This window comes from Sinohyriopsis cumingii, chromosome 9, assembly GCF_028554795.1.
Source record: "Sinohyriopsis cumingii isolate HCF-2022 chromosome 9, ASM2855479v2, whole genome shotgun sequence".
Taxonomy (NCBI): domain Eukaryota; kingdom Metazoa; phylum Mollusca; class Bivalvia; order Unionida; family Unionidae; genus Sinohyriopsis; species Sinohyriopsis cumingii.
The window spans coordinates 102,401,938-102,425,316 of record NC_142969.1 but is presented as its reverse complement, the minus strand read 5'-3'; the positions used below and the strand labels follow the sequence as shown (position 1 = coordinate 102,425,316).

The 23,379-nt window shown below is 40.5% G+C and overlaps 1 protein-coding gene across 1 annotated transcript in view; it reads right to left on the bottom strand.

Moving 5' to 3' along the window:
* Positions 1-18,810: 18,810 nt before the first annotated feature.
* The window catches only part of LOC149792355 (von Willebrand factor D and EGF domain-containing protein-like), a 105,441-nt gene continuing 100,872 nt past the window's right edge, over positions 18,811-23,379 (bottom strand). Inside the window, exon 25 of the mRNA XM_089969563.1 lies at positions 18,811-19,805. Coding sequence (XP_089825689.1) covers positions 19,439-19,805 — 367 coding nt within the window. The 3' untranslated portion in view covers positions 18,811-19,438. The remainder of the gene's footprint in view (positions 19,806-23,379) is intronic.

Sequence of the window (23,379 nt, the reverse complement as noted above, 5' to 3'; positions counted from 1 at the left end):
TTCCTGGCCTGGCGCCACACACGCATCTTCTTCCCCAGTCTCCTTTCACCTTTCTTCTGGGGAGCGCAGAGGGAGGATGATTCGCTTCAACACCCCAATCCTCTGTCTCGGGAATATTGTACGACATCCTCTCTTCTAGTTTCTTTTCCTCCTCTTCCCTCTGTCTTCTCTCCTCCTCTTCGTTCTTCATTCTTTCCTCTTCTACTATAGCCTCCGCGGCCAGTTCATTTAACAGGCGCCTGACATATTCCAGATGTATCTGGAGTTCAAGAAGTTTGCTTATTCTGCTATTCATTCTTGTGTTGAACAATCAACAAGGGTAGCTAGACTGCCCAACGAGTTTCAATTTATAGTGAAAGTGCGGACCTGATGGAAAACATCCCCCTAAAAACATAAAATTGATCTTACCTACATCATGACCAAAAAACAACAACGCGCGGACCTAAAAGAAACACTCACTCACTTTTTATGCTACCCATCACTATTTTAAAATTTTTTTATAAATCACTTCAATAGACTATCCACATACTCAAAGCAATCCAATCTAACCCCAAATTTACACCTCAAACATCAAAAAAAGACATCATTTTAATCTACTATCCATACCAACTTACTTAACCACTTACAAACACAAACACACAAACACATACCCTCACATTTTTTTAAAAAAGAGTTAGTGTTTATTTTCACACTACTCTACCTACACACATTGGCAAATGGATTGTTATTTCTTTTCTAGAGTATTGGGTAGCCCTGAAAAGGGCTGTTTTTTTGTTTGCTATGGCATTCTTTTTTAGTTTCTAAGAATGCGATGTCCTCTGAGGATAGACTTTCTGGCGATAGGTCTGCTTCTTCGAAAAGAGAAGAAGAACTCTTTGGTGTCGATACGACAATCGACAAAGCCTCTGTCAGCTTCAGGTTGCTGCTGCTGTTGTTGTTGTTGCTGCTGTTGCTGCTGTCTCTGAAGTCTGTACTTCTCCGTCCATTCTTCTTTCTCCCTGTTCATTTATTCTCTGAAGAGCTCTTCTATCAGGTCTTCAGTGATTTTTAACATTCTCACATTCTCTATTTCTTCTGGCTTCGGTATCAGACTGTGTCTGACCCTATGCAAATTCACGTAGGCTTCGTTGAGTTTAGCTAGTTTGGAACACATCTTCTTAGGAGGATGAGTCGACAATGGATGGTTAGACTGGAAACAACCCCGGTTCTTAAAGTCAAAGCGCGGACGTGAAGGAAAACATCCCCCACACGGTTTTCGACCCGCAACGTTCAGTGAGTGTCATGCGAGGGATAGTAAGAAATGAAAGAGCATCAATCCAACATTCTTATAGCTAAACAAACCACAAAGGCATTTTTTTTTAAAACACAACATTTTTTATTCAAAAATCACTTAACACTAAACAACAACTCTAACATTTTTAACAATAATCCAACATGATAACATCAAACAATTTTTTTCAAAACACAACATTTTTTATTCAAAAATCACTTAACACTAAACAACAACTCTAACATTTTTAACAATAATCCAACATCATAACATCAAACAATTTTTTTCAAAACACAACATTTTTTCCACAGTCTCCTAACATTCCATCTTTAAAGTTTCTCCACTAGGTAAAGAGGGATAACAGTCTTCCATGGTTTCTAGTAATCTAGGATGACTTCTCTCAAACTGTTGATTTCTATGGTATTATCGAATTCTGCATACAGGATGACGTTCACCGTTTCATCAGGGTCTCGGTCTTTAAACTGAATTTCCACACGAATCTGGCCGGATTTTATAGGGTGGAAATGTCCCTCGTCGCTGCCTTGGTCTGGAGTGAAATCGAAAGCCCACAAAGCGTAGCCTCCTGCATAATCCTCGTACGTAATACCGTGACTGGTATTGGTTCCTAACTGTCCGGTGGCTTCGTACAGGGACAATTACGATCTCAAGTAATTCTTCTTGGTAAAGTCAGGTTCGAAAGGTCGGGTACACAAGGTCTTGCCATCGCGACTGACTTCGATCTTGGACACGCCAAAGTGTTGAAAGTAGAAAGGATTTTTTTCGGCAGCTCCGTTGAAGGCTGTATTCTCGACGATACCAACGATCAAACGTTTGGGTAACTGTCCTTGGAACAGATGATCTTCGATCATGGATCGCTGTCCCTTGGGAATGGTGAAGGTTTTCACTTCCACGCGTCGTATGGGATATTTGGCAGTCGTTCTGCTCAACGTCTGACTGATGTCGTTTCCCACTTTAGGTAACACTTCCACACGGCGTACGTAGAGTCTGGCTTCTAGGATTTTGGTTTTGTAACCGTCACTATCAGCCATCAAATGGAAAGCGGCACTGATACGATTCAGTCTCAGGCGGACATCCACCCCGTTCAGCAAATACTTTTCTTGCAGCCACATGTCCAAATGCAAACGATCCATCAGTTCTAAACTTGTGTCGGCTCCCGTGATTCTCTTTCTTCGTTCTACAAATCCATCATTGTTGTCTTTCTTTTCATCAGTTTCCAATATTTCAAACTTGGTAGGTTCGTCAGCTTCCCATACCACACAGGCATTGAGATGAGTGTTCTTGGCATCTATTCCGTACGTCAAGAGATTTTCCAGGTAGGCACGATAAGGGTAAGTATCCATGCTGCTACTGACCAGTTTGTTATTCAAGTACAAGTCCACTCCACTGAACAAGGAATGCATGAAATTGTTGACGGGAGCTACTGTTTCATCCTCTATAGCACCTCCAGTCTTATCTAGAATTTCGACTTTCAGGTACAAGTAACTGCTATTCAGATCGATGTAATCTTCGGGCTGTCCCTTGATTTCAAACTCGATGGGAGCGGAATCGGTCAGTGAGGAGACGGGGTGAAATTCCACCCACTGGGATTCTTGCATGGTCATCATGGTAGGGGGCATGGCAAACAGATCCAGTTCCGTCTTGGAACAAGCGCAAGATTCTCGGTGCATCATTTTTTTGTCTCTTCTCTCAATAATCGAAAACGTCTAAGTCTCGAACGGTTCTTCTTTTCTTGGCCTTTCTCGCTTGAAGTCTGGTGAAAGGGTGTTTTCTTCGTCGTCTCTTTCTGCCTTGTCCTTGCTGAATGCCTGACTCGGTAGCGTGCAGGGCATTTATAGGTGTTTCTCGTTGGCCTAAAATGTCTTTGCCCGTTTGCAGCAAGACATTTTTGCCAGCCCTCATGAAGGCTTCTTTAGGGTTTTGTTTGTCGATGATGACATTTTGGAGAAATTCTTTGCCTTGCGTCAGTGCCGCATCTTTCAAGGCGTGCAATCCGCGTGTCACCATCGGTTTCAACACCGGGGCCACCGAACGAAAGGCCGATTTTAACATATCTCCTAAGCCGTGTCCTCGCTGTCGAGCAACCCCTCGGTACACTGGATACATGACTTACGAATCGTGAGAAAACCGTTTTCGAAAATGGAGTTTCACCGTGACTTTTCCTTTGGTGAATGAAATATTTTGTCCCAAATCTCCTTTTATAGTAATGTTGACCGTGTCCAAATACGACTTACTGACAGGCAAATAGTGAGGATGGACAAATTCGCGGTGGACGTGGTAAGTGTTTCCACCTTCCTCGTCAGCGTTCGTGGCAGAATCCACTTTGAAAGGAATGACACGCAGTAACGGTACGGAGGTGTGTCCCACCACGTTATACTCCACCACATCGGAGTACACAAACATCAAAATTGAGTCCTTGGTTCAGTTCTACCTGGGCACGAAATAACTTGCTAAAAGACTCGTTGTCGTAAACGATGGGTAATTCGCTTTTCTTCATCATGCTCATTCTCAGGTTCATGTCTCCGCCCAACATGTCCTACAATTCAGGACAAAATAAAATGGACATGATTTTACTCCGTTCAAATTTCATTAAGAAGCGACGAGCTGTTTTGTGGTACTCCATGGTGACACTTTTGTTAACATGCTCCAAAGCTTTCAGAAACACGGCATTAAACCTGGAGGCTATGGTGCTGACCAAATGTTGACCACTAAAATAATAGCCTGGGGAAATGAACAAGTGATAGGTGGTGTACTTTTGTGTACGGGTTTTCTTGTCATATTTGACATTGCTATCCATCCACTGTTGCAATTGTTCGTCATGAACTTCCACATCAAAAAAATTTTGATTGGGAAGGACATTGAGGACTTGGGTCGGGTGAATCATTTCTACTAAAGCCACTTCCCAATGGGCTTCGTGATCTAAGGGGATGGCTTGAGGTAATTTGGCCGTGTAACAGCACAACGTGTTCTTGGGAAACACCTCCATGGAACTGTCACTGGGTAAGGTTAAGTAAAATTGGTTTTGGTGACTCATAATTCCAGAGTTCTGTGGCTGTCCTAGGGGTTAGTGGACGTCAGAGGCGTGTCTCCGCCCAAAATGGGGTTCTGGTTGTGGTTGGAGTGGTGACTGGCACTGGCACTGGACACAAGGTTCCTGTGGTTCCCGTTCGAGGTGAATTTCAGGGAGGGATTAGGAAGCAGGTAACCGATGCAACTGCTCAATAAAATGGTCCACAATTGTTTGTCTCCTTGTTGCAAACTCAAATTGGCAATGGCTGCCCCGATGACACAATACACCACGAAGATTTGGCAGAAAAAGACGATTTGCGTTTTAGGCACACGTTCTCCACACCACACCCACAAGGGTTGTTTTTGTAAATCTTGCACAGAAGAACTAGGGGAAGGAGGAGTGGTCGACGTAGCTGCGTCTGTGTGAAAAGGCATGATGATCACTTTTTTTTATAGTCGATGACTTGCGAAGCGTCGATCCAAGAATGAAAACTGGGTGGATATCCTTTCCAACGTACTTTCACTTCTTTGACACATCGTTTGCCCACTTTACGGGTTCTGCGTTCGAGAATGCTTTCGATGTCGTACACGTCGTCTTCTTTTTTGGTGACACGTTGTAACTCGGGCAAATAAAACGTTCCTTTGAGCACTTCTCCATTCATGTCTTCCAATTTATAGACGGCAGGATGACGGCCATGCACTCGTCCAGTGACGCGAAACAATTCGGTCGTCCAGTTAGGTAAGTAACCTTTGTCAAAAGTGCGTTTGGTTTTGCCAATGCGCACCCAATCTCCTACGGCCAACATTCCACTTTTCTTGGGGACAGCCCTCGTCGGGGACGTACCAAACAGACGCTCAAACACCAGCACTTCGTTGTCGGGAGTCACGTCTTGCGGGGCACGTCCGATGCTTCGATGGTAAGATTGGTTGTACGCTTGCACCAGGTGCGGTAAGATGTCGATGTACTTCAGAGTGTGGTGATGCGTAAAATATTTCCACATGCGTTCTTTCAAAGTGCGTTGAAAACGTTCCACGATGCTGGCTTTGGTTTCGGGATTCTCGGTGGTAAAAAAATGAATGTCACGTTTCTTTAATTCTTTTTGGAAAGCTTGGTTCAGAAATTCGGTGCCTTTGTTCGTTTGCCATCGAAGAGGGTGACGACCGCTTTGTTTCAACACTCGTTGCAGGGCTCGCACTAACTCGCTGCTCGATTTGGAAGTCAAGGGCACGACCCAGGTAAATTTGGAAAAGACGTCGATGACACAAAACAAATATTTGTAGCCACGATTGTAGCTGGCCAAATGAGAGACATCGGCTAAATCGGCTTGCCATTGATGATCGATGCCTTCCACTCGGGTGCGACTTCTGGCAAACTTGCGTCGAATGGGTTTGTGTAAAGTGTAGGTAGCATGTTCTTGTAACCATCGTTGCACTTGAGGTAAACGGAGACTTTTCAGTCGAGTTTTGGCAGCACGATACAATTTTTGAACTCCTGCGTAACCTGCAGGATGGGAGGGATCGTAGTAAATGCTGGCTAAGACTTTTTCCATTTTTTGTGTTGGTTGGTGTGTTAATAAGGCACCCACTCTTGGAGGATGATACTCTTTTTCTCTTGGGGTATTTTCTTGGATTGCAATGCTTTGCGTGTGCGACCGGCAATAGGTGTTGAAGAGGAGGAGGATGTCTGAGCGGGGGATATCGGTTCTTGTTTCACTTCTGTCTTCACTTCTGTCTTCACTTTCTTTTTCTCTTGTGATGAAGAAGGGGTGGTCATCATCTTTTTAATCCATCCAATTCTGGAGGTAGGTGGTGTTGTTAACTTGCGTACTTTTTCTGGTGGAGTTTGAAACCCTTCTTCTTCTTCTTCTCCTTTTTCTGTCTTGGTCACTGGTAGTGGTGGTACTGGTACTGGTACTGGTGATGGTGCTGGACTTTTCATCAAGGTCTTAAAATCTTTCAGAGTGGGTAGAACTGTTTCGTCTAAAGCTTTCTGGTGAAAGAGTTGCAGTCGTTGCAAGAGTTGACCGTACTTTTGCAATTTTTCTGTTTCGGACAAATCTTGGCGATCCATCAAGGACTGCAGTTCGTGTTGTAACTGGGACATCTCGCTCAAATGGGGATTGGGAGGTAAATGCGGGGTGTGTTGTTCTTGCCACCGATGGTATTCCATCCATCGTTTGTAAGGCACTAAAGCTAGTTTTCGTCCTTCCATGGGGTTGTCAGCGGTCGATTCTGAGATCTTGGAACTTCCGAGGCCTTTTTATCTTGCTCCCACCAGTCCTCCCAACATGGTTCCCAAGACTCCTTTCAGTATGGGGCCTAACAAGAGAGGTAAAATACCTCCACGTTGCACTAACATCTTCTTTTTTTTGACGAATGGGAATTTTCTTTTGAACCATTTGGCGAAGAACGTGACGATGTTTGCCTAAGCATTGTTTCTGGTGTTTGGACAAAGGGATCGTGCCTTTCAAAACGTTCAAACAACATTCGCACACGGTATCGATGACCTCTTTGGAGGCTGTTTGAATGAGTTTTTTTCGTAGAGGTGGAGAAGCTTTGGACAGGACAGATAACATGTCCCCATGTTTGGCTAAACGTGGTGGCAGTCCTTTCCTTTTCTTTCCTTGGGGTTTTCTGGAGGGTGGCATCTTTGAGTCTTCAGGAGCACCAAAAAACACTGATACCCGACTTGGTCACAGGCCTTTTTTATACTGGAACGCGTCGCCACTGATTGTCTTCACGTCGTATTAGTTTGAGGACAGGCATGACACGTAGTGCAGGGGTACGTAACGGACTAAATCGAGCCAGTTCTTGCTTGGACAAATCCAGTAAACTTTGTAACATGCCCGATCTTTCTTGAACTTTGATTTTGGGAGAAGGTACTTTGTGAGCAGCAGCCACTGCCACTAAATTGGAAGGTCCTGCCACTGGGGAAGTTCTTTTGGGGGTCATCAACGGAGAAGTTCTTGGTGTGATCAACGTCTCCAAGTACTCTTCAGTTCTGGGTGTCATTAACGGAGAAGTGGACAAACGTGAAGCTGCGGACACGCAGTCACCGCCGTGGCAGGTCGTGGTTTGCGAGTGTAAGGTTGTATCCTGGCCGAAGTGCCTCTCTTGCGACTAGTTTTCTGTGGACTTTTCTTTTTCTGGGGGCTTCTTTTCTTTTTCCGGGGTGGTGGTGGTGTCTGGTCAGAGGAGGGTCCTGCCACTGGAGAAGTTCTCCTTGGGGACCTGGTCTTTTTCTTCTTGGGGCTTCGTTGGACTTTTGTCTTGGGTATAACTTTGGGGGCATTAGGATCCCATCTTAAGAGTGAGCGAATGATGACCCCTCCTAGAGTACCGCTCCCTCCAGGTTTCAAAATGATTTATTTTTTGGTTTGAGTGTCGATGCGGGGATCGGCCAGTTGGACGATAGCGACTTTGTTTCGATCGAAAAAGCGTTTGGTTTGATGAGGAATCTGAATGATTCCTTGGAGTATTTGACGTGCCGTCACCGTGAACCATCGTAAGACTTCTTTGAGACTAGCTTCTAAGACACGAGCTCGTGTTTGTGGATCTTTTTCTCGACTGATGCCATACAAGGCACGAATCAATTTGACGGGAAGATGCGACTGAAGGGACGTCATGTTCGCACTGAGAGTGAGACAGACGAAAAAGGGTCTGAGGTTTTTATAGATTTTTTTATGTGGAGTGAAATGAAGTTGAGGACGGAGACGTGTACAGGACAGGCCCTCCGTCTTGGCACCAGTGGTGAAACAAGTGGGTACGAAATCGCAAATCCTCGGGAGTCGTAGGTTTCAAATCGACGAGTAAATAGGCGTGTGGAGTTTGAGTGGCATCGTCGTACGCCTGAGTCAGCCAAGGCGTTCCTAACTGTTTGGCTAAGACTTGCACTTGCGATTTATCTCGAGGGCTTTTAAACAAGACCACGTAATGCGCATTGAGACTGATGGTGCGATGGGCTTTACTTTGTTGAAACAAATTTTGGGTGATGTAAACGACACTGGCATTACGGTGATGCCCTTTGCGCGTGAACCACAGTTTAATTTCTTCTTCGTCTTCTCCTAACATGTCGTCGAAAATGACCAAATGGGTTAGACGGGAGTCAGAGACGATGCCATCGTCTTCTTTAGGAATGTCTTCCACAAACACGATGGAATCGCCTTGACTTTCTCGCAAGAGGCTGTACGCCGATTGCCACTCTTTGTAACACCACACATCTCCGTTGAGGGGGTCGATCGATCAAATGATGTTTATGTTCGATCAAACGTTTGACGAATTCGGTTTTGCCTGAACCGCTAGGTCCAGCAATGAGCATGTTAAAGGGATGGCGAAGATACAAAGCCTCCCAACTGGCACGATCTAAGTGTTCGTCGATGACTTTGACAATAGAGGAAGAGGGAGCAGAGACAGCAGAGGTAGCCATGGTGTGAGAAATGTCACTTGTGACACGAAAAACAAACAAGACAAGAGTTTATATACTTTTTCAGAACACGTTTATTGAATGTTTTTTTCAAACATGAATACGAAAGACAAAAATACATAAAAGCCAAAGGCTTAAGTACAAGAATAAAAGGCACATGATAACCATGAACGTGGAATAAACACACGTGTCTGTACAACATGTTTTGGGTAAAGTTCTAACCAGTTCTATAGTAGGGTAAGGTCACACAAGTGTCCTCCCGAAAGGGTCTTTCAGGCCTGTCCACGACAGTCCTGTCCTGGGTGACGGGTTCTTCTGGCACCGTCACTAACACAGGTTGAAAAGTAACTTTTTTCCTTGAATAACTCTCGTGCATACTGGGCCACCTCTTGTGTCCAAGCCTCAAAACCCTGGTCTCGGTGATGTCCAACATTTGACTCCTAACCAATCTGGTTTCTTCTTCGTCAACGACATGGTAAGTTACTTCAATGAACAATGAACTATCGATCTTGCCTAGGGTTCCTTTTTATATACAGACCAATACCGACGTGACCGTACGGTAAGGTGAAGTGATTGGGAAGTCGCACCCGCTTCTGGTATACAATTTGATAGACTTTTTCCAAGGGTCGACTGACGATGTGGTGAGTGGGTAAACGTACAATCTTGTTCGGTTGATAGGTGGTCACTTTAAAGTTTCCATCCTCTCCCGATTGCAAGGCTTCTTTCAATACCCCAAAGTTGACCACTCGACTGGTACGATGATTCAGAGTCAGTCCTTTCACTTTGCACGTCGTGTGCACTTCTCCTTGTTTGTCCCGGTATTCGTAGCCGTAATGTTTGGGACCACCACTGAAGAAACTTAGAATCTTGTCGTCGGGATGCTCGTCTGTCCAAGCTCCTAAACGGTCTCCTTCGATGTCAGGGTGCTGTTGAATCGGGTGATGGATGTAAATGCAACTGTCCGTGTCAAAGTACAGGACGCGTTCTTCTAACAGTTCTAAAGCTTCGTACAATTTTAAGCGAGCATGAGCTGTCACGTAAGCCGCAATGATGACATTTCCAAAAGGGTCGTCTTGTACAAAGTCCAGATCTTCTTCGTAATTGACCAAGATCAAATCCTCTCGAACGACGTCCACGTGTTTCATGTATTTGGTTTTGTCGTGAATCATCTGGAAGTAGCGGGAAGGTTCTGTCAAATATTCCGTCTTGGGTAAACACGGTCGTTGTGCCATTTTACCCCACAAGCAATTTAACATCACTTTGGCAAACGATCGCCTGCCTTCGTTTTTTTCGATGTGGTCTAAAGAGATGCCTTCTTGTGCATAGTATTTCTCTTTGAATTGTATTTGGTCTTCGGGAGTGTGACACCAGGAAGGATAGCCGCTAGCTTCTTGTTTCAGTTTCAAAAAGGCATCCACGTAGTCGGCGAAAATGCCTTTCTGAGTAGGGTCACCCTTGTGGTACTGTTGTGTCTTGGGAAAGTGGCAAATTTCGTACACTTCTAACAGTTGGTATCCCATGTCCAGAGCTTTGAACAATTCCACGCTGACCCAGGTTCCCGTCAAGGCCCGTTCTTCCTGGCTGTGATGGCAAGGTTGGTCCTGGTTGAACGTTTCGGCACAAGTACGGCACAAGGGAAACATCAGTTTGCCTTGACAATGGTGAGGTAAGACGGGATGGTATAGGTTCGTGGGAGGCAAAACTTTACACTTGATCAAGCCTTCGTATTGTCGAATGTTTTTCAGGTCGATGTGTTCCGTCAACAATTGCGGGTGCCTTACAGGAAAGCGACAATATTTGCACACGTAGGGATACAGCGAACACACGTCCAAGTATTTGATTTCTTCTCCTTTCTCTTCGTCGGCTTGGTACAGCAAACAGGTGGCATTGGTCCTTCCTCCGTACAAACTATCCCTCGGGTTCAGCGGGTCCATGAACTGGTAACTTTCCACGAGGCGTTTAAACTCGGGATCGGTTTTCAAACGGTGATCGTACTCGTGTTCCCACATTTCCACCACTTGGTATCCTTGCTGTTCTAACTTTAGGCGTCGCTGACAAGTGTCCTGGTACAAGTCTTCCATGGTTCGTTGCAAAAACTGATTTTTAGTGTCACGGTCAGGGTAGCAGACGGGACATCCGTGAAATAAGCAACCGTTAAACTCGTACACGATCTTGGGGTTTTCTAAGTCCCAGCCATCGACCGAATACGTTCCGATGGTCTTTTCGCCTCCACCGTTGCGGGCATGCTGAATCCATTTGTCTTCCTTGTCGCACAAGTAATGTAACCAACGTAGGGCTTTGACCGAGTATTGACGCTTGACATAGTGGGTCGTTTGAGGACTGATGACAGCCACGGTGTTTTCAGGCATGAATCGTTGTCGGTACACTAAGGAACACGCTTTGGCAATGGTGCAAGCTTCTTTCAAAGGATCGACCCCTCCGTGTTCCATGAACAGTTCTCGAAATTTTCCACAGCAACGCCGTAAAATGTCCATGTCGGAACGACAATACTTTAACATTTCTTCCTGAAAGTCGAAGGGGTCAGAGGCATGAGCCTGGTACCAAGCGTAGAAAGCTTCTCGTTGTTCGGTACGCATGTTGTCGGGATCGTAATAGTGAGCCTCAGGCAAATGGGGTAGAACGGCATGTTGATTGGCTTCCGTATTGAAAAAGTGTGGAAAGTACCCTTTAGCCATTTCTGTCATTCCAAACGTTTTAGGCATTCGACTCAAAGGCATGGCCAAGTAACTCATCGAATCTTTAAACTGCACTTGTCCCACTTGCATGAAAATGATTTTGGCTCCGTTCAAAATCACTTTAGGACGTTCGGTGCCATGTTCCGTATAGTATCTGAGAAGAAACTGTCCATCGTATCCGGAGAAATTGTGAGCCATCACCGTGGCATGACGATGACAATCTCCGTAACGTTCGATGTCCTCTTGGCTCCACGTCTTGTCGATGGGGTCTAAGACCCATCGGGCAAAATCGGCGAACGTGTTCGGTCCCCGAAAGATTTTTTCACGTCCTCCAGGAATCTTGCTGCAGTGAGGGCAATGACTGAAGATAGGTTCTTGAATGCACTTCTCGCACGCTCGATGAGCCACGCAGAAATTAGGAATGTGAATGCCGGTCTCTTGCATGCATTCGAAATCGAAAAAGATGAAATTGCCTTTCTTCTTGTGACCGTCCTCTTTCTCTGGTGGGGGTTGGTATTTTTGCACGTAGCATTGGTGTTCCAAGTCCACGATGTGGTGACAAATGCGACATTTTTTCTTTCCTGAACATACGTGTGCCTTGGCATTGTTGGTACGTATGCCTTGTCTACACGTAGGGCACAATCTGAGGAGTTGACAAGCACATTTCTTCTGTGAACCTTGTGTTTTCAAATGTTGTTGGTAACAGGTAGGTCTGACAAACGTGCGCAGACAAGTCGAACAAGGCACTGGTTCTTCGCTCAGACAGGGTGGAGAGGCCAAACATCCTGGGCATTTCCATCCACAATGCTTGTGTTGCTCTCGATTATTATAACCATAGTCACATTTCTCACAGTAATATCTGTATCCCAGGAATCCGGTGATACTGGTAATGGTATCGAAATGGTCATCGTGATGATAAACATGAATGTATTTTCCGTCCTTAAAGTCTTGGCCTCGAAACAACAGAGACCCGCGCATTTCTTGAGGGTGCACTTTCAAGGTGTAGCGTGGAGCTAGGGCATCTTGCAATTTTTGCATCTCAGGAATGCCACAGGGTGTGTCTTTGGACAGGCCAGCTTGTTGCAACAGGAGTTCTGCTTCGTTTCGTTGTTTGGCTCGATCGGATCGTTGAATAGTGTTCCATGTTCTTTTCCATTCTGTCGTGTCGTTCTTGTTGGCATAGGTTCGTCCCACCACGATGGCACGGGCTAAACACATCTGGTCATGAGGATTGTGAATTTGGACAAGACTACGCTTAATGCTGCGAAGCTCGTTCACCAATAACATCTTTTTGCGTCCTGTCCCTTGAGGAAGAGAGACGTGGACCATTTTCAGTGTGGCTTTACCATCGGTGATGTCAAACTGGTCATTAGATTGTTGTACGTGTTGAATCTTGTCCATGATTTTGGAAGGGGTTAGTTCTGCAGGTCTGCTAAACTCGATCCAAACAGGGGATTTCAAACCGTCGTGATCTATGGATAGTGTCAAGCGATCGTCTTCTTTGGCTTGACATTGTCGCTTGAGTGCGGTGAGCAAAGAATCCCACATCTCGGTGATGAACCCTTCTGCTTTCTCCAAGGGTACGTCGGCCTTGAAATCTTTAAACTTCACCGTGTAGGTGTAAGCCGTGGTTCTAAATTTTCTAGAGGAGCGCTTTTCCGTCTCTCGAATGGAATAGTATTTTTCAGGGTTGACTAAGGGTGACGAACTTGGTTTAGAGGTTTCAAATTCTGGTTCACTCATGTCCTCTTCAAAATCACTGGCATGAATTTGTGCCAAGATTTCAGCCCTGGTACGAGGCGATAGATCACCTTTCTGCCTCTTACTTTCTTCTTCTTCTTTCTTCTCGAATGAATGGGATCGTTTCATCTTGAGTGCAAAACGTCAAATGACTCAAGTTTAAACACCATAGACTAATTTATAGTCTTGGCAAACCAGCGCATATAAAAAGGGTGTGTGTCTTGTCCTTTCACTATTCATTTCACTCTCAAGCCGAGCACAACGATGGAAGAGACTACCCAGATGGAACGTTTCGTCAGAGCTTTGCGAGGGGTCATTAGAAAATTCTCTTCAGACCAGCCGACGGACTACTCTCCTTCCTTTCGAGATAAAAGTCAAGATACTTGCTATATCTGTCAGAAGAAAGGGCATTGGTCTTCAGAGTGTCCAGACCGTCAAAAAAGAACAAAAACAGGGACTAAAAGAGACAAAAGTCAAGATACCTGTTATTATTGTAAAGAAAAAGGACATTGGTATCCAGATTGCCCAAAAAAGAAACAAGAGGAGTCAGAAGAAAAGAAGGATTCTTCAGAAGAAGAGAGGGATTCTTCGGAAGAAGAGAGGGATTCTTCAGAGGAAGAAGAGGAAGAAAGAAGACAATTCTATTTAAAAGAAGCAAAGAAACAGGAGAAGAAAAGAAGAAGGGAAGAAAATGAGGAAAAAACGGTGAAGAAATTCAAAAAACAGAGAGACTAAACAAGGAGAAAGAAGAAGTCAATGAACTTTTAATTAAAGTGTTCTGTGGTGAATTGTGAATTGGATTGTAAAAAAGTGGATAAAAGAATACATGAATGATATAAGGTAAGTGTCTTTGAGTTTCGATTTTAAAATAAGAAGCTACACTCACGCACTCATACACAGACACGTACTATAAGGGTAAAATGGGTGGGGTTTATTTTTGAGTTATTGGCAAATTGAAATTGTATTTCTTTTCGAGAAATGTGGGTGGCCCTGAAAAGGGCCTTTTTTTATTTTGGTGTAGGGGTGAGTTTAACCAATCAACTTTAACTGCCTTAAGCCTTTGCCACGGCCAAGGCCTACTTCTGATGATTGGGTTGAAATCACTAAGGGTGGTACGACAGGCTTAGTCACAGGGTTGGCGTGTTTAGCTCGGGAAGGTCGTATTCTCTTCGGTCGTGATAAAGACGTCTGATACATTTGTTTCAGACTTCTTAACTCCGCTAAAATGTCCAACAGTACCGTAGCCGTTTGATTTTCACCCTCTTGTTTCTTTGCTGCTACTTCTTCTTGCTGTTGTTGCTGTTGTTTTTTTCTTACCTCTTCTTGTTGCTGTTGCTGTTGCTGTAGGAGAAAAGCTTGTTCCGCTTCCTTTTGTCGTTGCATAAATTTCTCCAATTCTTCTTTCTGTCTCTGTCTAAAATTCTCCACTTGCGGTAATGAAGAAGGTAACGAAGGTTCCGGAACAAATTCTTGCGAGGTAAGAAAATCCACAAAATCCCAATGTACCTCTTCTGAAAGTAAGTCCGGGTTCCCTTGGGCAGTCTCCCCTGCTGGTGCACCCCAATGGATCGTTTTCTGAGTTTCCGTCATGTTGAATCACTGTCGCATAGATTGACTGCACACAAGCGCTAGCGAATCTATATAGACCAACTGACGTCACAGACTACTCTCTTCGGATTGGATGCGGGCCGACTGAATTTTGTAACGCGTGTTCGGATTGGTGAATGAACTCAATTCGTTTCAATCCTTCCTGTACCTATAAATAAGCGCAGTTCACTGCATTGATTCACTTGTTCTCGTCGCTTCAAGATGTGGACCGATGTGCAATCTTCTACGCTTGTGTCTTCCATGATGTTCCGGACGGACATGCTCATGTATGTCCGATCCAAGTGGACCGTTGTCCACAGGACAAACACCAGCCTGTGGATACGTAGGATCTATGTTGAAAGACAAGGATGCCTGAAAAGAGTGCTGATTTACGGACCAACAGTGAGACGTAGCCTAAGGACAAGAAGAAGACCAATGCGGTACCCTTTATGTTAATGAATACATTAACATAAACCCAAAGGCCCTTTTCAGGGTCAGCCATATTTCTCGAAAAGAGATAACCTTTCCATTGCCTACCCCTTTTTAAAAAAAAATTTTTAAAAAAAAAAAAAATCCCATATTCAATTCCCCTTTGTCCCTAAACAACCCCCAAACTCTATTCCCCATGTTAAATTCCCCTTGTACGTATATCGGCCCACAATTTTTTTTCCCATGTTAATTCCCCTTGTACGTATATTAACCCACGATTTTTCGCCATGTTAAATTTCCATTGTACGTATATTCGCCCAGGGGTCTCCGTAATGCTAATTTCCATTGTACATATAGTGGCCCACTTAACTACTGAGAGCTCTCAAATGTATTTAACATGTCTCTTGTGATTTTCTTGTCATTTCTGATATTAAAATTAACGACCGTCAACTTCGTAATCTAAACTTATCATTATAAATAAATAAATAAACAAATCAACAAATAAAAAAGGAATTTAAATATATGAATAAAAATGATTTGAATGATCACCAAATTGCGACGATTCATGACTGGAGGTCAGGTTCTCCAAACTATAGTTTATATTTAAGTGTTGTTATGGAAATACGGAATTTTTAAGTTTAAACCTCCTGCTTTCTTTGTACTATGATTTAAACTACAGAAGTCCTTAATACAATCGACCACCTTGTCGTCAAATCTCGACTTTACCTAAACGTATATCGGTAATTTAGTTTCTTCCGTCTCTCTGAAATAACACTTTTATATGATTATGAGGTGATCATGGAAAACTTGAGACAAGCTCCTTGGAACATATATTGACATTTTTTCGCGTGGATTATAACCACAAAATATATATATTTTTTTTTACCGCAGAAAGTGATGATTTATGGCAAAAGGCTACAATTGTTTTAATACTCCAAAAATACACATGTTTGTTAAACGAGGGTTATACCATTATAACAATATGTTTTATATGAGAATAAGATAATGTGTATTGTTGTAGCCACTCCATATATATATATATATATATATATATATATATATATATATATATATATATATATATATATATATATATATATATATCTATATCTATATATATATATATATATATATATATCCAGCAATAATAGATGAGAAACTTAGTCATACTTCATTTAGTATTCAGGGTATAGTTATAGCTATAATTGTGTATTAAATAAAAATTTGATTGTGTAGCTAAGCCAGAGTACGCTTGCATATATATATATATATATATATATATATATATATATATATATATATATATATATATATATATATATATATATATGTTGTAATAATTGTGTCAAATTGAAAACTGGTCTTCGTCTTTTTGCTGGTCAGGTCCCATCAATCAGTCCACCTAATAGATTCCTTGGCAAACTGTCACCAGTATTTATCTTCACCCATGCACTTTGTCATCATCAATACAAAACGTGTACCAGTACCGTTTCAAGATGTTTTTGAATTCCGTGTTTATCAGATCATGTGAAAAATTGTTTTACCATCGACGTTATAAAGGTATAGATTGGTCCTCGACATATTCCCATGGATATATACAGTCTTTCATTAAAACAATGTGGAATTGTTTTTTGTGTGCCTCTAATTTTTGTTGCTCTATACCTATATGTCTTTTCTTTTTCTTCCCTCTCGGTAAGTTTCATGTTTTACAGTGTAATAAGCCCCTGTATTTACACACACTTTTCACCTTTTGTATTTGTATTTCCTTTTCTATCCGGCATTCGAGACCTTGTACAACTACTACATTCATCTCCAATGTGGATTGTAAAATATATTTGTGTTGCAAAGTGTCAATTAGTGCTAAATCCCAATTGAAATAATTGTAATTCAAAAGTTGTGTATCCACTCTCTGCGAAACAAGTCAAAGAGTTTGGAACCTTCATGCAAAATAGTTTTGTTGAGTTTTGTGGTGATTGTTTGTGATTTATAGACTATAAATTAATGCTTGCATATAACAATTACAATACTTATTCCAATCAAACACTCCACGCACTCTTGGTTCCAACGAACACTATGGGGAAAATATGAACGAGTGTTTCGGATGATATACTGCACGACCTTGGGAGTGCAGCATATCCATCAGACAAGGCGAGTTCATATTTTCCCATACAAATGCAGTAACTTTTTTATTATATGTTTATTTTCTTATTCTACATAAGCCTTCATTATATAAACAAAAATACACTACACGAAACAATGTAATCAAATGAATTCCGTATTCCAAACTAAATACACAATGGCAGATTTATCATTATACAACAACAACATTATTAAAGCGCCCATAAGTCCGCCCAGATAAAATTTGAACTTAGTCACGCGCCAGACATAATTTTCAAAAGAAAATGGCGTTTTGGTCCACTTAAAATTAAAATTTGGAGTCATAATGTGAATGAATGAGCATTGCAACAACTTTTCCATTTGATCCGGAATGAATAGATTATTTTTTTTGTCGATTCTACGAAATTTTATGATTATAGACTGGATTTATCTGTGCCAATTCTATATGAAGTACATCGGATTTCAAAAGCGTGTTCACATCTGCATGTGTGTTTCTGTTCTGTCATTGAATATTTAAAATCATAATGTTGAAAAAACATGAAGTCTTTCAATTTCAATTATCAAAAAGACGCTATGGAATATAATGTTCATTTCACTTTGAGTGCAGTAATGTGGATGTAATTGCAATTGGAATATAGTCGAAATTGCAGTACAATCAAGCTTGAGAACACATGACATAGCTCATGTAATTCAGATTTGCCGAACTAAGAAAGTATATTTTAAGGAAATGCAGCATGTAAAACTGTAAGTATAGTGTTTGCCATTATTATTACCAGCTAAAGAAGACAGTTTATGCCTTGAAACTTGCATGTTATTTGAAAGACCCTGTCTGGCGTCTATAGCTAGCCTAAATCCGAAACACTGTATCAAACAAGTTAACGCGAAATGTGGCAAAGCAGCTCGTATGTGGCAGTCCACGAAGCATCTGCTTTAACTCATTCAGTTGGTTACTTATTCCATAGACAAATGATATAATATTTTGACTATTTTGACTACCTGTTGATTTATTGAAATAGTATTATCACTTCATATTGATTTTGTTATATAATAATTTTGACCGCCTCTAGATTTGTTGATAATACTGATATATGTTTGACTTCCTTTTGATTTATTGATATAATAAGTATCACTTCTTGTTGGTTTATTGCTATAATATGTTTGAACACCATTTGTTGTATATTAATATAATAAGGATGACTAGCTAATGATTTATTAATGTAAAACGTTTGACTTTACGTTGATTTTTTATATATGTTTGACTACCCTTTGCTATGTTAAATACCATACATTTGACTACCTGTTAATTTAAAATATAATATAATATAATATAATATAATATAATATAATATAATATAATATAATATAATATAATATGATATGATATGATATGATACTATACGATACGATACAATACAACATAATATAATATAATATAATATAATATAATATAAATGAATAGAATATAATATGAAGAGGATATGCATAAGATCCAATTCATATGCAAATAACGAAAACATGTAGGAATAACATATCTTATGATCCAAATAAATTATTGCAAATTGTAATAAATTGATACTTGGGTGATTTATTCTTGCTTAGAATAGAACAATTCTGCTGGTTTAAGACAGTCCATTGAGTTCGATGCATGACGTTTAATTAGTTAGTCTACTTAATTTAAGGTAAAGTAACAAACTAATTTCGTTGAATTTACGTTGTAGACTAAAACGTTTCAAAGGTATTAGAATATTGTAAAGACCAGGTTACAATGTATATATTCGTCTCGATATGTAAGAAACGTATTATCTGTCCAAATCTTGCTTGCATTCTGTAAACGAGAAAACAAATAAGGATGCAATTCTAAAGGTTTCAATTTCAACAAGAGGTTGACCTTTCGCAGTTATCCAGTACTTACAAAATTATACCATTTAATGACTGATTTTCAATGTACAATTTTCTTTGAAAACATTCCTAACATTTGATAGCAGCAAAATATTCAGATCAAGTGTAAAATAAGAGTTATATAATATTTAGGAACACGTATCTGAATTCTGTATATTTAATCATAAAATAGTACCCCATATTGTTTGTTAATCAGTAAAAACTATACAATTTAGAGAAGGCAACTCAAGTCAGGAAATCAAAGATTATTTAAAGATGTACATCTTCGTGAATTTCAGCTGGTAGGGGGCGCTTTTGGTAACGAAGTTTTGTCTCTACAGCGGGAGCTCCTTTTTCATTCGTGTCATGTTTTCTGCCGATTGACTCATATTCATAAGTTGCGAGTTTGTTTAGATAGGAATATCCTTCGGCCTCATTCTTTTGAAAGTTAGTAAGTTTTATATAACTCCCAACGCTGTCTTCGGTGGGGACAATGTCCCGAATGGTTGAATAATCGTCAGGAGAATCTTTAATTTCATCGTAAACTTCTTCTATAGTTCCATAGTAGTCCTTTCTTTTCTCTATTTCTTGCAGTTCTATGTAAGATCTTTCTCTATTCTCCTTTTCGTACTTAGCTCTGAAATTACAGATAGAATGTTTTATAGTGGACTGTCATCAGTTGAATGTCACAAACAAGAAATAACAGAAATACTCTTGAGCTTTCAATAAACGTGATACACGCTTAGATTTGTCTACAGGGAATGGTACAGGAGATGGTCGTTGTCAAATTGCAGACGCATTTACCTTTTCTCTGGAGTATAAGTTTCAAATAGGCATTTGTCATGAATCATACTAACTATTCGGCTGTTGTATAACGTATTTTTGATACGACTTATATGTTTACCAAAGAGTGATTTTGAATAACGCAGTTGTGCTAATGTAAAATGGAAAATCGAAAATTATATAACCATCCAGTATAGCTTTGTAAACAATGTGACTCATTCTTTTATCATTCTTTTCAGTTCGGTATTCTTTGTTTCTTTTGATGTTTTCTGTATTCCTGCAGGTAGTGACGTCACATACACAAATCTAAATAAAGACAAAGGATAACCACACAGCAATAAGTTTGTCTCATCTCCGTGAATGCAATATTATAGTGGGAGTCAAAATTTAGAAACATTCGAATTACTACCACAAACAGACAGCTTGAGAATCAAATCTTCAGTTAAGAGTACATATGTGTGTAACAGGACTGAAGTCTGGTAGGAAGGGGTCTAGCGAGAACACTTAATACAATTACATGTGCGTTTGTAACAGGACTGAAGTCTAGTAGGAAAGGATCTATCGAGAACACTTAATACAATTACAAGAATGAGATATTTTTCACATTGCGTGTGCATAGTGATTGAATCTGACATTACTGATGGATATCACGTTCAGAGGTGGATGTTATAAAATGATCTGCATAAAGCTCAACAATGGATATAAAAAATAAATTGTTCTTAAACTGAACCGATCAAGGCATGGACTTTAAACTAAATAAAGTCTAATGTCCCCTTATATGAGAGGATAAGAACAGAGTATAGAATTTTCACGAGATCTGATTAATATATGGAATTACAAATAAATATGGTTGAGACGTGAATTTATCGGCATGATGTGATCACTGTATCAAATTGATAAGCAAGTAGAATCATATACGGTTCATCGCCAAGTATAATGGGCGTATAACTGATTTTTACAAAGAGCGGCATTGAATACAATTTTTACACAAGTAATGATATTTAATAAACTTTGAAAACAAAATGAGATATTACATTTGATTTGATTTAAAAGAGAAAAGTATGATGTTATTCATCGCATTGCATCCAGTTGAAAACATAAGAGATTTCTGATTCAGCATTTGCTTCCAGTGGTGAATGAACAGCCTCACAAAAACCGTTCCTACTGAAGGATCCCTGAAAAAAAACTCCCTTTCCCTCAAACCCACTGGTCCAAAACCTTTGGCGCCTCACACTGACAAAACCAGACGAGTCCAACGAACCAATGTCAATCACAACACGAGAGTTATACAAAACTTAGAATTCAATAACACATATGACGATTGCGTACGTGAAGTAGACAACTTCCGGACCAAACTCATCTGCATTGAGATTATACTGATAAAATTTAGACCTCTTATATACCCTAGCTGTAGACAAATCCACAGCAAAAGAACTTGAGGTAATCTTGTTTCTCTCAGTCACCAGCAGATTCTACGTGAGGAAGACCCGAACTCGGCATTTTAAAACAACTAAAGCTGACATTATGCACCCCGAACAACGCTGTACTCGGCAAAGAAACCCAAATATATTACCATTCAATCATTATACAATGCTATTTTAGTACTCACAATTTGGAGACAATACCTCCCACTTGAAAAAGTGGAAACATTTTTGACAATCATAGAATGTGAACCTAAATTGCAAACAGAATCAGGACATGACGTCAAAAATATCTGCAAATCACACTCATTTCAAGATATCAGCCCCTATATTTCCGACACTCTGTTTCCTTCGAACTGGAAGCGATACCGCTGAAAAGTCAAAGCCCAACGCATCAACCTTTCTTTTTCGACTTTTGCTTTGTTTAAATGCATGAGTGGTCGGTGGTCCGTTTCAAGGAAATTTACCTTCCGAAATGTTATGTAAAATGTTCCTATTCACCACATTACTGACAAAGATTCCCTTTCTGACACTTAGTATGTAATGCTCCAGAGACAGTTATTTCATACTTGCATAAGCTACTGTAACTTTACCCCGTCTTTCTCCTGTATCAAATCTGCTCATAACCATGTGATTTATTCAACTCTGGCAACCAGGTGATGGATTGGTGCAGTAATAAATGTTCCATTACGAGCGTTAACAGTTCTTCCCTGGCATGAGCCCCGATAACCTTTATTAGGTTGACCTTTTCTTGTCAATCCCGTTAGCAAAATTTGGTAGGAATTTCCTGTAAAACCCTGCTAACCCAAGAAACTATCGAATCTGTTTCCTTATTCAGGTCCAGAACGTCTCTCGTCGCTTAAGTCTTGCCATGGCTATTTTAATTATCCCGAACCACGTATTAGATGGCATCAGCTTCCCAAGCTAGACTACACTTGTAGAACAAAATGGCTAATACGGTACTATCGTCATCACATGTAGTGGTACACACAAATATATTTGTCGAAACTATCAACGTTTTCCATGCCTTTTCGCAATTTGCACATTAGACGAACGTAAGACATTACACTGATAGAGAACTTTAGTTTACACCGATTTCTTTAACGCATGCGTATCATCAGCGATAGCCACACTCTAGCACCCGTTGGTCAAATCTAATTTTGTAATATATAGGTGACCTGCCAGTTCTGAAAACAAGGTCTCGATATCCGACAAAGGTTTTGGTTATTTTATTTACTTGACGAAAGTCTAAGCAAAAACGGTTTGTTCCAAATATCTGATTTTTATGCACGAAAATATTAAATATTGGGATCGGATTATACTATATTACATTTCGATTTGTTACAAGTATCACGATTCCTTTGGAAATAGTAATATTGAAATTCATTGCTAATGTTTTTTTTTGTATGTTCCCTTGTTATGGAAGAGGTTACAACATAGAAATAGAATAATAGTGTTACAAAAAATGTTAATCTCTTGATTTCCATAAAAGAGATAAACCAAAATAAGTTTTCGGGGAAACGTAAAACATCTTTGAGTAGAATAAACACACGGTTCAAAGGGTGATTCATACATGATTTCCACTAAATATTACGTCGTTCAGAGTCGAACGTGTTGAAACGGTTAGGTTTTAGAGCATATTCGTTAAAGCACATGTTCTCAACATTAACTATGCTACTGAGAAAAATTGTTCAATGTGCAGTTTCAACTTGGAAAAGGAAGAAACTAGCTATTCTTGCAGATGATGCTCAATCATCAGTATTTTTTTTAAAAAAAAACTCCATGCGAACGATTTCCTGCGGAACAAAGCATCCAGCGTAATAAAAAGGAATGAGTAAACCAAAACTTTGTTAAAAACATCATACCTTCTTCAAATTTATGAAAGTTTAAACATTCGTCCCGCATCACATACATTACCATGTATTATACAGAAATTGAAATACATAGCCAGTGTGTGGGAAAAAAATTACTAAGTGAACCATGTGATATCATATTTCAACTTACTCT